At 39.3% G+C, this 17059-nt stretch overlaps 1 protein-coding gene across 10 annotated transcripts in view; it reads right to left on the bottom strand.

The window, feature by feature from the left end:
• Nfia (nuclear factor I A) overlaps positions 1 to 17059 on the bottom strand; it is a 527054-nt gene that overhangs the window by 62822 nt on the left and 447173 nt on the right. For 6 of the 10 annotated variants that reach the window (XM_051188198.1, XM_051188194.1, XM_051188196.1 and 3 more), the window contains one exon: positions 5271 to 5399. The exons of the other annotated variants lie outside the window; for them this stretch is intronic. In XM_051188198.1, coding sequence (XP_051044155.1) covers positions 5271 to 5399 — 129 coding nt within the window. The remainder of the gene's footprint in view (positions 1 to 5270; positions 5400 to 17059) is intronic. 10 annotated transcript variants of the gene reach the window in all.

Genomic DNA, 17059 nt, shown 5'->3' with positions numbered 1-17059 from the left:
CTCTTCTAGCACAGTGTAGGTCAAGTCCATTTTCTGAAATGCTTGGAACTCTATGTGTTTCTGAGTTTGGATTTTATTCTAGATGTGGGAATATCTGTAGATACATACCAATTACACAAATCTAACTTGAGAATCTGAAATTCAACATGTGCCAAACATTGAGTACTGATGTGATGCCCAGGCTGTGTGTCATCTGTGCCCACAAGCCCATACTTTGGAGCATTTTTGATTTCAGACTTTTAGATTAGGGTTGATCAGCCCACCATACAACTGCTGGCTTTTCTCTTCCCTCAGCTGTCAAGCAGTAAGTACTCTGGGGATCAGATTCAGGCTTCACTTGCTCTCTCTATTCAGTAACTATAAGAGTACCTTGTTTGTTGTGAGTACTTGGTAAACATTTGTGGGAAAAATTAATGGGTCACCAGATGGTGACAAGAGTTTTCAAGTTAATTTTAACATTGAGAAAAGCCAAAATGACTTCAAATGTGTTCAAAGTGACTTGTTTCTCACAGAAACTATCACTCTGTTAGTAGCAAGGAATCAGAGGCTAATATAGAAAGAAGATACAGGAGTCATTTAGGATAGCTATTAAAAACTCAGTGTGATAACACAGCCTATGTCCTGAATATCAAAGCAGCTAAATGACCATGCCATGTATTAGACTAATAAGAAGTATGAAAACAAACTAAAGGTTCAAATGAAGCTAGCTTATTTTTTTCCTCAGTGGCAGAGTAAAGGTTAGGAACTACTGAACCGGAAACTAACCGAGATGAATTCTGCTCTTGGCTCTGACCAGCTCAGATTGCTATTGGTAAGTCATATAAAGAGCATACGGAGCAGCTCACTAATATATTCCTTCCTCATCTATTGATTTATACAGCCTGAATTTTATATATATTGATGATTATTTTCAGCTAAAAATGTCTAATCTATACTTTGCACCCTCTCTTATAGCTAGAGGTAGTCATATAATATACCTCTGACCATGTGACTGTACAAAAAAGTAATGGATGGCTGGTGAGATGGTTCAATAGGTAAAGGGGCTTGCTGTCAAGCCTGAAGACTCTAAGTCAACTTTTGAGACACACAGAGTAGGAGAAGAGACTCCTGCCACTTGTCCTCTAACATCTACATGCCATTACATATATATGTCCACATACACATAGTAAGTCAATGTAAAAAGAAAAGGATTATAAAAGACTATGAGCTGGTACCTGATTCTTTCCTTTGTTTTAGCTGAAAGTGTAGGCATAAGGCAGGAAGGATTGTGGTGGCCATACTGAGAAAAGGGACCCTCCGATGCCTGGCTGTGCTCATCTGTTCTGTGTTACTATAACAAAATATCTAAGGCAGGGTTCTTACAGAGACACTTTTTTTGCCTCTAAGTCTGGTGACCGCTGTGCTGGTGAAGGGCCTCTGGCTCTGTCATAGCATGGCAGAGAAGCAGACAGAGAAATGGTCATGTACAGAAGGGGCACATGAATAAGGAAGAGTGCCAGAGACCAGAGAGGAATCAGACACAGACTTTTTCTAACAACCCACTCTTAGAATTGAGTCCATTCCCATCAACCAGACCCTGACCTCTCACAGGAGACACCATTAGTTTACTCTTGAGGGAGCCTCTGACATAATTGCCTTGCACTAGACTTCATTTTGTGAATGTTCCATGACCCCAACACTGCAACATTGGGGACCAAACTTACTCCATGTGAACCTTTAGGGAACCAAGGATATCCAAACCATAGGGAAGACATTCCACTCCTTTATATAATTTTGGTGCCACAATAGCACAGTTATACTAAGAGTTAGTTAGTTTTTTTTTTTTAATTAGGAACTAAACCTGTGTCTTCATGTCCTACACATGGGGGATGTACCTTACCACTGAGCTATAGCCCCAGAAATTTTTATTATTAATATGATACTTACATCCTGAGAAATGATGGAAAGCTGAGAACCACTGCCATGGAGAGTTGGCTAGCCCCTCCACACCTTGAGAAGCCAGAATCTATAAATCATGGTGTGGACTTTTGCCAGACCCCAAGCCGGCTATTACCTCCACTTAGGATTTTCCAGCCTCCAGCAATGTGTAGAGTTAAGTGTTTGCTGTTTCTAAACTACTCTGTGGTGTTACATTGTAGCAGCCACCATATCTCAAGACAAACATGATTCTCTGTCTCCCCATCAAAGGTTCAGTTTTTCTGCCTTTACTTTGCAGTCTTTACCCAGAGAGGTTTTCCTTGTAAATGACACTCACCAAATCCCCAAATATGGATTAGACTCGCAGTTGAAAACAGAGCCATATTTGGGGGAGGCAAAATGACCTTGCTTTGTCATAGCTTCGCTAAGAGATCAGGCTTCTGGCCTGCCCACTGAGATGTGTCAGTTGCAGCTCACCAACTGTTGCATGACACCAAGGATTTTAGGAAGGGCAGTACAAATCTTGTCACCCAGTGCCAATAGACCAGTCTGTTGAATTTACCACATGACTCTGACAAGAAGGCACTACATATACCTGGAGCTCCACCCTTTTGCTCTGGGAACCTGATAAATGACACACATTAGCTCTTGAAAACCTGACTTTCCTCTGTCTAGCCTTGTTAACTTTGTACAGATGGCTGAGGACACATTCACATGCGGCTGCCACTCATTGTTAGTCTACTGACTGCTTCACGTAGCCTGCCACTCCTCGGACTTGTCCTAAAACACCAGTTTTAGTGTCAGATAGGTATTGCTGTAGGCATGAGCTTTCCACATGGTTCAGAGGGGAATACAGAGCTCACAGTGGATGTTTCTTCCATCTCGAGGGACACAATCCCAACCAAAAAATATCTCAACCAGCAAATGCCTATCTTAACTCTCTTAGCACAGAGATGCAACTGAAGAGTGTCATCACCCTACTCCAAGGCCTAGGTCACACCACTACGAGGTAGGAGGGGGACAGTGAGGATGGGTACCTACGTAAATTCTTGAGAAAGGGGAACTGAGGATGCTGGGACTTGTCTTGAATTTTGGTGAAAACAAAGGATCTCTGGTATTCCATAATTCTTAAACTAGGCCTCACTTTTTTTTTTCAAATACATTTTATGAATATGAACATAAGCAGGAGGTCAAAGGTCCATGTGTTGTGGGCTAAAGAAGTCCACTCTGGCCCAGTGCGGTATGGGCCATCTTGGAGAAGTGCTTAGTCATTGTGCACCTGAGGTAGGTGCTAGGTAGTCACAACAATTCATAGAAAGGCAGCGTGTAGCCAAGACACACAATAGGCATCCTTGGTGGTTGCTTTTGAATAAGAAATGATATACGTATATTGTTTTTGCTCTTTAGAGAGTTTCCAAAAATATCACTTATTGTAAGTTTTACATGAGAATATGAGTTTGAGAAGAAAGGTTCATTCTCCAGTGGTATGGTCTCCTCAAGTGGACAAGGACACTATAAAACCAAAAAGTAAATGGCGATGCAGAGGCAGCCTCCACAACCTTCCTGGAGGCTGGCATGCTGCTCTTTCCATCTTCACGGTCCTGCTATATGAAGGGCTTTTCCTTTGCTTGGAATAGCTGCTACTCATATGAATCTTTTTAGATTTCACTTCAACACTATCCACTCTAAGTCTCTTTATTTGATGCAAAGTGATAGTAGCCTATGGAACACCAGCTTTTCTTAATTCTCATTTCTCCAGCTCTGTCCTATGAAGACAGAAAACACTGGCCCCAGTGTCTATACAATGTCAAGAACTCAGTAAATCCTTAATGAACAAACGAATGAACTTCCATAATCCCCTCCTCTGAGTTCTGCAGCAAAATTTGCTCTTAACATTCATTTAGCATTTGAATATGTTAAACTGACCGTAAAAATGAGAAATAATATGTCTATTTCCCTTGGACCATAAATAGTCTGACTTAAAATGACTTCATACTTCTCATTTCCTTCCATAGTTTAGATGCTCAACAAATGTTAATGATAAGAGGATATATACCAACTAATTTAATGGCTTACTCACATGTGAATTCTCAAGTTTCAATATATAATATGCAATGTATACATACCATATAGACACCTGTGCACACAAATGTATATATTCGTTGAGCATCTATGCTTATGCTATTGGTACACAGGAGAAAGAGCCAGAGATCCTGATGAGAAAGTCCTATCAATGAATACAGATGAAGCAATCAAGTTTTCTAACAAATAAAGCAATTGCTTCTCATGACAGAGCAATATATATATATATATATATATATATATATATATATATTTAGTGAGTTTTCATATGTGCTCTGTGCATCTATCTCAAGTACCACATTTCCTTGGGACTGTCACAGTATTCATCAATGGATTCAGATTTGTCACCCAAACAATGAGTTAATGTAGCAAATATCAGTTTCCCCAGGTATATGCCAAAGTAGACAAGAGACTGTAACTCCTCAGGGTGTTTTATGTGGCCAGCTGGTAGATCACAGACATAAAGGGCCATCTGATGGAAGGGTGTAAATGGTCACAGTTATTCATACTCCTACTGTAGGGGTTTTATAAATAAACTAATAAATATTTTCATCTTGCAATAGGATCAAGTTAAGTGAGTTGCTGACACTCTCTTGAGGCTTAAGGCTTGTCTTTAATGTGAAATACAAATCATATTTCTTGTGGACATATTTTAATAACAAACTCAAAAGCACATGTGACTAAAATACAGAAAACATTAGGATGAAAACCAGAAAACTATCTACCACTTCAAAAGGAGCGAATGAGGATGGCTCGTCAACACCCCAATGGCAACAACCTCAACACAAAATGCCACATGTGGAAATCGGGCTTCAAGGAAAGAGAGTCAGTAAGGATGGGAGGCTGACAATACATTTACGTGAGAAATAGGTAACTGACCACATGCGAAAAGCACTTATCTAAACACACACACACACACACACACACACACACACACACACACACACACACACACACACACACACACAGAGAGAGAGAGAGAGAGAGAGAGAGAGAGAGAGAGAGAGAGAGAGAGAGAGAGCTTGAGGGCACTCTTGATTTTGGCTTAACTGATTTCCTACCTTTTTGCAAAATCCCACTGCCCCTTTCAAGAAAAATAGCTTTGTGTCTTTTAAACTTAATATTGGACGCTGAATCTGAATCTCCTTGGCGCCTAAATTCTAGACTACCCTCAGACATAAGAACTGGAGCACTTACTGTCTCCCCACTTTGCTACTCTGAGCTCAAGATTATGATGCTTACACCTTGTGGTTCTCTGTGGAGCAACTCACCTCTGGGTCCTGTAATGACAGGTCGGTGATGCTGTGTGAATGCTGTTCCCAGGGAGGAGGTCTGCGAAGGGGAGGGGCTGCTGAAACCGGACTTCTCAGACTTCTTCAGTGTGGTTGGAGATGGCATGCCTGGTGAGAAGGGTTGATTGTTGAGGCAACTTTAATCTACAGAGCAACAATTTGTGTGACCCAAAAGACAACACTGAGAGAGTGGCAAAAGAGATAAAATGGAATCATATAGAAATGGAGATTTATACTTAATTGCTTTCAATTTGTCACAGGAACAAACAGGTAACAGAATCACTCCCCTTTTAGGTGGTTCTACAATTTATTTCAATTTGTTGTATTAAGTCACGGCCCATTTGGGGGCTATTGGTTTTCTCCACATGGGGATTTTTGTGTCTTGGATCTTCAGTGTGCCCTGTGAAAGACCTTCATTTTAAGATCTTCATATTCAGAGTGGTTCTATTCTGGGGAGAAGAGCCTAAAGGGACAGGTCAAGGGGAGCGTCTTTAAGTCATTGGAGATATAGTACTAAATGTGCTCCTGGGAGCAGATCCCTTCCTCTTGCTCTATCTTGCTTCCTGACCAGGAGGTAAGCAGTTTTACTCACTATAGTCCCTCAGCCCCCACCTTGCCACCGAGTACCACTGAGTCTGGGAGGTCCACCTGAACTTGAACCAGATCCCTAAAACCATGAACTGATAGGATTCACTTCAAAAGCTGTTTCTCCCCAACCCTAGAAACTTGTTATAGTAATGGAAATCTGACTTATATAGGCTTCAACTTTTCCTGGGAATCTGTCACATGTCTGTGACCTCTGGGACCCGTACAAAGGAGGCTGCCTAAGCACACAAAGACAGCCTCACATGCAATCATTTTGTCTTGTCAGTTACCTTATTTCAGCACCAAAGCATTTTTCTACACTTTAAATAATTTAGCTTTTTTTTAACATAAAAATGCCCTTGATAATAGCAGTTCAGATGTTCTTTCAGTGAATTATTTATAGAACAGAAAAAGAAAAGATAAAAGAAAGAAGAAGAAAAGAAAAACCTTAAGAGACAAGAAATTGGGACTGGTTCAGTAAATATGGCCCAGCCAATGCAAAGAATACTGTAAAAGAATAATGACACAGGAGGTGTTTATAATATAATGTTGACTGAAAAACCAATTATAACATGGTGTGTTGTAATACATCAAACATAGGACGGACAATTTAAGTGGGTTTTTTTCTATGCAGAGAAAGAACTAGAAGATATGTGTGAACTATAACCATGGCTCCCTCAGCGAGTTAAATTTCTATGGTTTTCCTTGCCTTCACTTTCCTTACTTGCCTTTTCTATGATGAACATATATTACCTTTATGCTAAGAAAATACAACAAAAGCTTGTTTTTAAAAATAGCATTTTTTGCTCCAGAGTCTAGGGTTTTCACAACACTTCAAACTTGGAGATGCTTTGGAAATAAAAATGGTGGGGAAATAATAGAAAACAGTCCCTTGTAATTACGGGATCTGTGGTACTCTCCACGACCATGCTGACAGACACAGCTGGAGGCGGCTGTCTATTTGGGAGAGCGCCACTTAAGACAACAGAAATTTGGACGTAAAAATAAAGGAAATGACTTCAAGTCTCCATATCATAGGACAAATCTGGGATCTCAAGTTTCCAGCATAAAATCAGTCTGCACTGCATCAGAAGAAGAAAGGTTCATTTATATACGTCTGCCTATGATTGTTTTGTCAACTGATTGTCTGAGAATTATTTGAGCAAACTAGAAAAATAAGTAATAGTTTTATTGATATTAATACACAGCTGACACTGAGTAATTGCTAGAACCATGAACTATGGCAAGCATTTTTACAGACAGAGACATGGCCCAAATGTCAGCTTGTTTGGCTGTACCTAAACATATCTATTAATTTTTTTTATCAGAGATTAAATTGATTCTATAACATGATATCCAAATACATATGGATTTAAAGTGTGTCTGTTTTGACCTTCTCCAAGATAAAGATGTTGATCAAAGGTTCCCGAAACATATCAAAGGGTCCCAAAAGATTCTGTGTGTGCATGTGTACATAATTGTGTGTTTGTGTGTGTGTATGCATGTGTGATCTTTAAATTCCCTGTACAGATTTCATTACCTGTGATTTCACAGACAGATGCCTTGGTATAACAAAATTCAAGTTTTTCATCCCAAGAGAAACTATTTAGTTCATTTTCGGTCAGATGCAAGTACAAAATGGATGGCTGTGCGATTTCATGTATTCATACTCCTGAATAGAATAATTTCTATGTGAATTAAAAATAAAGTCACTGGTCCAGTGTCATCAATTACAGTTGTTTGTCGAAAAATCTGCAGACCACATCATACCAGTGTGCTCACAGGTAAGTGCACACTGAGGTCATAGATGAACACTCACTGCCAGTGACATGCACAAGATAGTATGAACCGACTGCAGTTGGGAAAAAGCCTTCAAAGAAAAAAAGTAAATGATAAGATATTTAAGTGTAGACAAATCTCCCAAGTCATTCAAACCTCTGTTGCACAAATGAAGTTTTAAGTTGCTACTGATTCTATTTTAAATTCAGTCAAATGCATGAATTACATGTTAGGAAAGACTCAGAAATAGAATAGCATTGACAAATGTCAAAACTTTGAAGACTGCAGATTTTATTTTAGTTTTTGAACAATGGAGTCATGGTTGTAATTCATGGTATTGAACCAACTTTCGAAAGGAGCAAATGAATGACTCAAGTAAGCTGTGATTTCTTCGAAGTGTTCATCTTTCCTCTCCAGGTTTGATGTGTAAAAGTGAAACTTTAAGTACAACTTAGGCAGAAACAAATAAAGAATAAAAAGAATGATCACGTTGTTAAATGAGTTTTTTTTTTTAATAGCAAAATATGGGCTTTTGAAAAGCTCACTGTTAAGCATTGCCACTCAAGCATGAAGGGAGACCTGAATCAAAATCCCAAGAACCTACACAAAGCTGGGTGAAGCCATGCTTACTTAGTTCCCACTCTGCTATGACATGATGAAAGGCCCAGGTAGGAGAATCTCTGGAAGCCTGCAGGCCAGCTGGCCTGGAGGACACAGTACAGCATCACAGACAGTGAGAGACCCTGCCTAAAACCAAACTGGGAGGGGAAGCTCACATCCAGGTTGTATTCTGACCTCCATATGCACATTGTAGTGTGAACGCACGCACGTACGCGCGTGCGCGCACACACACACACACAAACACACACACACACACACACACACACACACACACACACCCCTTTTAAATTCTCCTTGAAGGAGTTAAAGAGAGAAGAGGCTCAGTCAGCAAGCAAGAACAACAAGCCAGACTATGTCTAATCTTCTAAATTTATCACAGTCAAGTAATGTGAACCCTAAGGCTGTCATGAAGCTTAAAATTACTTTGTGTTTTCAATTTTTAAAGACTTATATTGAGTACGTTTCCTTATTATATACTTTAATATTTTTCTACATACATAATGTATGTTTTGGTTAATTTGTTTTGTATACTTAATTGACCAGATGAAATTTCAAAATCCTCGATGTTAAAAGCTACAGAACATCTGTCTTGGCTTTTGCTTTTGAAATAGTTTGGTGTCTGTACATTACTTTAAAACAAACTCCTTGTTAAAGCTTCTTTTACCCATCATATATGCACCAGGTTATATAATTACTGTACAAATAATAACTGGTAGGGATTTCTGTAAATGAATCCAGTCTTTAAAATTGATGTACTGTCTAGAGTAATGAAACTTTAAGAAAACTAAGACATTTGTCCTAGCGCCAAAAGGCTGAATTCTGTTGATGACTGTGAGGACTTGAAAGAGGACCCTAAGCTCCAGAAGGGAGTAAAGAAGGAACAAGGCTGTGGCTTCAGCCTTGGGAGAGACCGGAAGACATTGTTAGGCTAAATATCCTCAGAACCACTGAGAACCATGACCATGGAAATGGGACACACAACATGTGTGCTGCTTTCAGTTGCTAAGTATATTGCAACATGTCATCTGCAATAAGAACCAACAGGATTTCAAATATGTATAGCAACACCTGCAATACACACTTTCTAGATTTCACAATGTTTTTATAATTTTCACCTAACTAATCCTAAGTTGTAAGGTTTTCCTCTAGGATACGCCGAATTCAGTGAAAATGACATTACCTCTTAAAAGCACTACAATTTTCTTGGAGTCAGAAGAAGGGTATAATTAGTGGTTATTTAAAAAAAAAAGGATTAAACACTTCTGGAAATTGTTATTTTCCCCTTGATTCTTCTAAGAAATAGCTTTCAACAAATAAGATTAAATGATATTTAAAAAGTCTAAATTCTCAAGGTCTCCTAGAGAAATCAAGGTTTACTTTAAGCAATGAAGAAAGGAAATAGGAGAATCAAAATGATAATGATTTCATCCCCAGATTATGGGCTTATTAAAGACTTTGACAGAGACCTCTATAGTAGCAGCTGTGAAGGAATTGCCATAGGAGCTGGACAGTTGTCACTGCTTGAGAAGCCTCCAAGGGGCCACCTTCAGGAATTATATGAGCAGTGGGTGTATGGGAAGACATATCATAAACTTGAATTTTCAAGTGATAGTTGAATAGACATTTAATTCAATTAAATTAGTTAATTTATTTTATGTGTATGAATGTTTTGCCTGAGTGTATGCATGTGTACACTGCATGTGTACCTAATGCCTTGGAAGTCAGAAGAGGGTTTGGAGGCCCTGAAAATAGAATTGGGGATGATTGTGTGGGTGCTGGAAATTGAACTTTGGTCCTCTGCAAGAGCAACGAGTGCTCTTAGCTACTCAGCCATCCTGTCCCTTGGGCAGACATTTTAAGGACATCAAGGCAAGTGAGTGTTGCTGCTTATTTGGCTGAAGAGTTAGTAAAGATGTCATTTCCTTCTGACAGTTGCCCCTGCTACCATCTATAGGAAGCCCTGTCGCATATGCCCATTGCTGGAGTTTGGGGTAGGGATTCAAACTCCTTTCTTCAAAAATGTCATAATTAACACAGAAAGTTGAGTTTCAGGGGTGGTATTTTACAGTCAGAGTGTTTAAGAGAATATAAGCAATATGGTTTCTCATGTTGTGGGAACCACCAACCATAAAATTATTTGTTACTACTTCATAACTGTAATTTTACTACTGTTATTAATTGTAATATAAATATCTGATATGAAGAACATCTGATATGTGACCCCCCCATGAGGGTTGTGACCCACATGTTGAGAACTATTGGTCTATATGGCATATCTTGTCTATTCTGTTCTTTATTATCAGCTTCTTATCCCCAATGATGTATCTGGGTAATGACCCTTGCTCCATCCAGGTCAACTGTTCCTCCAAGTCGAAAGGTTATTAGAAGTCTTCTCTTCTTGCCTGTCTCCAAGACAGCCAGGAGATATCTGGTGAGATCAAATTTCTGTACACTAATTGTTTCAAAAATAAAACTCAAAATAATGAAGCTATAAATTGAAGATCACCTACAATGTGCTGTGTACTTACAAATAGCTTGTATTTCCCTACCTACAATCTAATGCTGCATGAGGTATAGATTACTGGCTGTTAAGAAATTTGCTCAAGATCATGCCTACTGATAACATTTTAACACCAAGAAGGTCTTGGCAACTCGCTGGACAGTCAAGACAAAATTTGATCATAGGCTTATTAGACAAAGTAAGATTCTGTTAAGGTAGAGTTATATGCAGACTCAAGGCAATAAAAGGTAAGCAGACATGATCTCTCCTTTTTATAAAGTTGAGATGAATATTAATTTTCTGGAGTACAAAGGACTATGGGTAACAAACTGCACCAAGCAAAATAGCAGTGTAGGGCTGCCACACTACTAGGGCAGGGAGGAGGTGGGGGAACTTTCTGCAGGTGGGACCAAGTCAAGCATGCCTGGAAATGGTCCAGAAGGTGGAAGGTTGGCTCAGAGAGGGTGACTGATGGGAAAGACTGAGAAGGCGAGAGACCACAGTTAGTAAGCAAAGGAGCCTAGATTTGAACCCATGCAGCCAAGGCTCATTCTCCTTTCTGTGTAACAGTCTTTTAAGAATCATTCATATTAATATTCTTTCTCTTTCCCCCACCCTGTGAAGCTGGGCTAGTCTAAAATTCCTGCCTCACTCCCCTAAGTGCTGAGGTTAGAGGTATGTTCCACACTTCAGGTGAAGAATATATCCTGGAAGAAAGGTACTCTTTATCTATCTATGTGAGATGGCTGCATCAGGAGCTGGATTAAGTCCAGTCCATTAGTGGCAATGAGGAACTTTTCTTTCTATAAATGTTGTTAGCCACTTTCATGATTGGCCTTTTACATGTAAGCCCTCAGCTTCAAGTGTGGGGAACATAATGCCCAGTTGTATCTAGTAGACTAATAGTGTCAGTTTCACTGAAATTTCTTGAGCCCATGATGAAAGCTCAGACACATCACTCCAATTGTAGGATTGTGCCACACTTTATGCCCTGCCCTTGGCAAGAGCAGGACCTCTCTAGAACTACTCCAACTACTCCACATGATTAGATCAGCTTTAGCAACCAGGATGCTAGAGGAAGGTGCTAACTTGATAGATGAATGACCATTTTAGGACCATTCTGGTCCACTAGGCATAAACACACAGTACATGACATGAGGATGTAGTTGAAGATTTTGTTCCTTTCTTAGATTTTTGTATAATGATAAAAAACCATTAGGGTTCACTGTAGCATAACTTACTATTATTAACACACTGGGTAATTGCAAGGTAAAACATTTGGCTGTTAGCCCCTTTTAGTGAATAAAAATGTCCAGACATCATTTTTATGGTGGAGAAAAAACAATGAAAGTTAAGAGGCTTCCAAAGTCTATTCTTGCATCTAGGATGAAACTACAAGGAAACCTCTGGAAGAATTACCATGTCATAATGATGTCCAAGACATGTCTTCTTCTTCTTCTTTTTTTAAGAAAAGGAAGTATGGAGGACAACCTCCAGTATACAAGGAAGTATACTGACCATTCTAGGGGAAAGAATGAGTGAATCTCCAAATGCTGTTTTGTAAGGAGAAAGAACTATGTACAGCTACGAAAAATCAAGCATAGACACAAAGAAAATGCTACATGGGAACATGCTTTCTGGGGTAGCATGAAGTCACTTCTCTTTCTTTAAAAATAAAAAAGCAAAAACAGCCCCACAATAGGACAAGAAGAAACAAATTGTGTGTCATGCTTCCTATGTGTCCAGGAGACAGCATATTCTCTACCCACCCCATTGCCCCTGGTCTTTCTTCCTACTATATGTTAGGGGAAGAATTTGCTTTAGCTCAACACAGAAATCACTCACATTCACAGGACTGTGGGTAAAGAAGAAATTTGAGAGAAAAACAAATGATTTTCTTTGCATAAAAACAAAACAAAACAAACAAACAAACAAAAAACCAATGCAACATTCTGCTTAGATATATAGCTGCAAAAGTCAACAGTAACACCTGTGTTTAGTTTGCATCTGCCTTGTCAAATATGGTAGATGCCAGCCACAGGAAGCTACTCCAATGCACACAAATTAATTTACAGAGTCCACTGCTAAGCATCACCACCTTTTAGGTATCCAGAGTCATGTGTGGCTGATGGTCACAGCACCTCATAGGGAGGATGCATGTGCTGGCCTTGAGTTGGAGTTCTATGGGGCAGCTTTTGTCTGTGTGATGCCAACTAACTTCCTACCTCTTCATCCTGTTAGACACCAGAAGTAACATTGCTTTTATGGATTTTATTGTGAAAGACAGGCACATGCAGGTCACTTGTTGTCTGTAGAAGCAAAACTTGTGCACAATATGAAAGGGTAGAGAACCCAAAGGTTTTCCCTCTCATCTCCAGGAAGCCATGGGCAGTACAATGTTCTAGCTTTGTCAAAATCCTTGCCGGTGCTTTTCTAGCAAATAACATTAGCCTCAGTGATGTGAACTTAAATGTTTATTAAAATATGTTCCTACCTGTCACTTCAATCTTGATCAAACACTTGGAATTTGAGGGTTCAACTGTTAAAATTTAATCTGAAGGATGTGTGGAGTAATGTCAGTAGAAGGATTCTATTTACCTTAATATTTCTTGGATACATGGAAAGCACCCATCACTTTTGAAGCTGATTGAAACATTTCATAAGGGAAAGAGAATATAATTTTAGGCCTCTTCAAATTGCTTGAACTGTGAAATCAAGTAATAAACAGTAGAAAAGGTTCTGTCAGCGAGAATCTCGGCTTGGTACAGTCAGCGTTTTCTTGCTAAACCTTATTATGGCAAAGCATTTGAAGCTTGTCTCTGTACTTGTTCATCCCCACAAATAAACTACTTTGACCTCCACCTGTTACTTAGCGAAATCTGCCTGCCATCCTTCAATAACCCTGTTCTGTGCCCTGAAAGGCCTTTCAGTCACTGAGAATGTGGGAAGATAGACTTGTGCAGTGAATTGAGCGGATCTCCCTTTATAACTATTCAGCAATTCACAGTTCAAGACAGCACTATATAGTAAAAGAAAATGAAAAATGTTTTTTAAAATCAGTGTTTATTAATGTTGGAAAGAGGCAATGTGTTTCATCATTTGAAACTGAAGTTTTTCATAGAAAGTTTCTCTCGTGGCTATTATTTAATGCAGACAACTTCCAGCCCATCTCTTATAGGAAAATCTGTCCATAAATTTTACCTCGTTTCAGATAGATGAGCCCAAAGTTAATTTCAAAGCTTAAAAATATTTTGAGTTCAAGAATACTCATTACATTAATATTTTGCAAAAACAAAACAAACCACTGAATTTCAACTACATCTTCATGCATGCAAAAATGCCACAGTATTATGAGCAGTGGCATTAAAGAAAACAAAAGGAATTCTGATACGAATCACACAAACACAAGAGTCACTGCAGCACAGTATCCGGCTGGCTTCCTTTCCCTTTTTAACAACAGTGACATATCAAACAGAGTAAGTTGCATCTCTAATGATTAATGCTGCATTCGACAGAGGAAGGGTGTCTGTCTAATTACATTACACACTTATCTGTGAGGGATCAGCAGTGTGTTTCTGCTCTCTGTCATTCTTTGTGACAACATAATGATAGATCCGTTTACTTACGAGTGCAGTTATTAAAAACCTTGCTGTTTTCTTAACTGTCTTCATGTCTTGGAAATATTTTATTAAAAATTACTTATCTGACACTAAGGGTAAATGCTTGGCAGAGCTTTGCATATCAATTAAGAAAATGAGTCAGTTCTATTCAATCAATGTCTCTGTTGAGTGTCGCATTCAAGTTCAGTGAAACTTGCTTCTTCTCCATAATGCTTTGAATTTGGAGTTAATGACTCACCCTTTCCCCCACTTGTCTTATTTATCCAATTTTTAAAGTTTGGTTTTTACTTAAACTAAAAACTGCTCATGGCCGACATTTTCTCTGGAGTCATGATTTAACACTTCTTTTTCACATTCACACCTTTTTTGGGAACTCAACACAAGGATCCAATTTTAAGCAGACAACTCCCCACAGGCCAATCAGGATGGATTGCTAGCTGTGCACCATCGTTCACAGCTTTTTCTCCTTGTGTGATGACCTTTATCCAGCACTTGTGAGGAAAAGGTCTTCACACAAGCTAAAAACAACACAGCAAACCACACTGGGCACTACAGCTGGCTATCTCCCAACCAAGTGACTACTACATGTGTCAAAAAAAGACACTCACTGATTCAAATGATGATGGCTACTAACTTGCCCTGGATGGTGAAAGACAGCTAAATATGAATGTTGGATTTAAGGAATTCCTGCATTTCTCAGGTTTAGCTCCAGCTCTGCTGTTGGTCAACTCAAAACAACTGTCAAATAACTCAAGCAGTAGTGACCTGTAACAAGCCATCTCTCTGCAAAATCTCTGAATGTGTGTCTAGGACAAACATTTACGTGACTAAATTCAATGACTATGTATCACAAAGTGTTTTTTTTTTTTCCTTTTCACAGCTGAAGGCATCTTAAGGCTTCAATGCTGATAGACAAACTCATAAACTCAAGCACATAAAAGGAGAAAAATTATTAGTTAAGTCTTTTGAGGATAACATTTCTGAAGAAAGAAGGAAACGCCCACTGGATGAAAGAACTTTTAAAATTAGAAGCAGGTGTCACTGCCACAAAATGACAAATATCAAATAATGATTGGCTCTGAGGAGCATTCAACATCCCTTACTACTTATAATCCCTATGCATGTTTTGGATATTAGAATACGTGAGTTGGCTTACATAAGCATGTAAGGAGTGCTGAGATGCAAGGACATCTGCAGAGTGACTTTGGTAAACTTCACTCTTCATGATATGGCGGTAAAGCAGGTGATGTGTTCTGATTGTCATCAAGTCCAAGTAATCCTGGTGCTTAGAAGTCATCAGTGCTGGAAGCTGATGACAGCTGAGCAAATTCTACATTAGGCAGAAGAGCTGGGACTACACAGGACACTCAGATTAGAAATGGATATGTGACCAATGCTCTCAGAAGTTCTAAGTGTTCCATCATTTCTACCTATGCCAGTGGAAATTTTAACCCATGCCTTGTTATAGGCAGAGTAGATGCCTAGAAATTGGAATCATTCAAAATAAAGAACAAGAAGGTACATGCCCATATCCAGACATTGGTGCCCAGAAGCATGGTTTGAGTGAGTCCTGAACACCAGTGGTGGTTGGTGGTTCCCACTCTCCACAATTTTGCAAGGCACAGGACCATAAGCAGGCCCCCACACCAAACAAACCAGAGAACAAAGAACTATAACAGTCCTGTGTTTAAAAATCCACAGGCATCAGACAGACTTTTAGTTGATAAGAAAGGTGGGAAGGGGATCAGTAATCCTTGGTTCTAAGAAGTCACATCAATGGCCTGCTTTCAAAATGTATTTTTGTTTCAGTTTATTTTTTCACCTCTAAGAAATGCTGTAAAATGAGGGAACTTTTGTATGCTTTATCCACCCCGTATTTGAGAGACATACACTGTAATCAGGGCTGGAGGGAACCCTCTCCATTGAAGTACTTGGAGTGTTGTTCAGGAATCCATCAGGACTTGGTCTCTGATTTACTATGTGCATGTGAGCACTTCCCGGAATCTCCTAGGACATACTTCACCCATCATCTCCAAATGGGTGGCATGTCTTTGATTAATTGATGAGTTTATGATGTAACTGAAGCCTGTGGATGAATGGGGTTGGATAAATTATTGTAATTGTCTGCAGGAAAACGGGTCAAGCACACAGGCCCATCAGAAGCAGACACCCAGAATAGACAGGCAAACCAGACCCACAGGGATCTGCATGGGTCCAAAGACTTCCCTCTCTCTCTCTTCCCATTCCTCATAGAACAAAATTCCTGCTCTGGAAGTAGTAAAGAACTACCTATTAAAAAGCATTGGTTCCCAGGTGAGCAGAGCCAATCATCTCACTTTCATGTGGAGACTCCCTTCCTTCCTTCATCAAATGCACTCAGCACTCCGATCTCAAAGTGTTTGATCGGATTTAAAGGACAAGATAGGGCACACATGGTCTCCAGCTTCGTATTTATTTATTCAACAAATATTGATTGAATGTCTGTCACATTACCAGGTACCGCAAACAGGCTTTGGAAAAAAAGAAAACAGTAATTTTGTCCAGCATGCTTTGTCATGTATGCATGGGGTACACAATACAGAGTGTATGTGTATTCCAGAGGACATTTTTATCTTCTAGTACGCAGCCTTTTAGATTTGGATAAAAAGGGTTGATTTAGGCCC

The sequence above is a fragment of the Phodopus roborovskii genome, unplaced genomic scaffold, assembly GCF_943737965.1.
Source record: "Phodopus roborovskii unplaced genomic scaffold, PHOROB, whole genome shotgun sequence".
NCBI classification, from domain to species: domain Eukaryota; kingdom Metazoa; phylum Chordata; class Mammalia; order Rodentia; family Cricetidae; genus Phodopus; species Phodopus roborovskii.
Note: the sequence above shows the minus strand (reverse complement) of the source record. Positions and strands in the feature narration are given on the sequence as shown.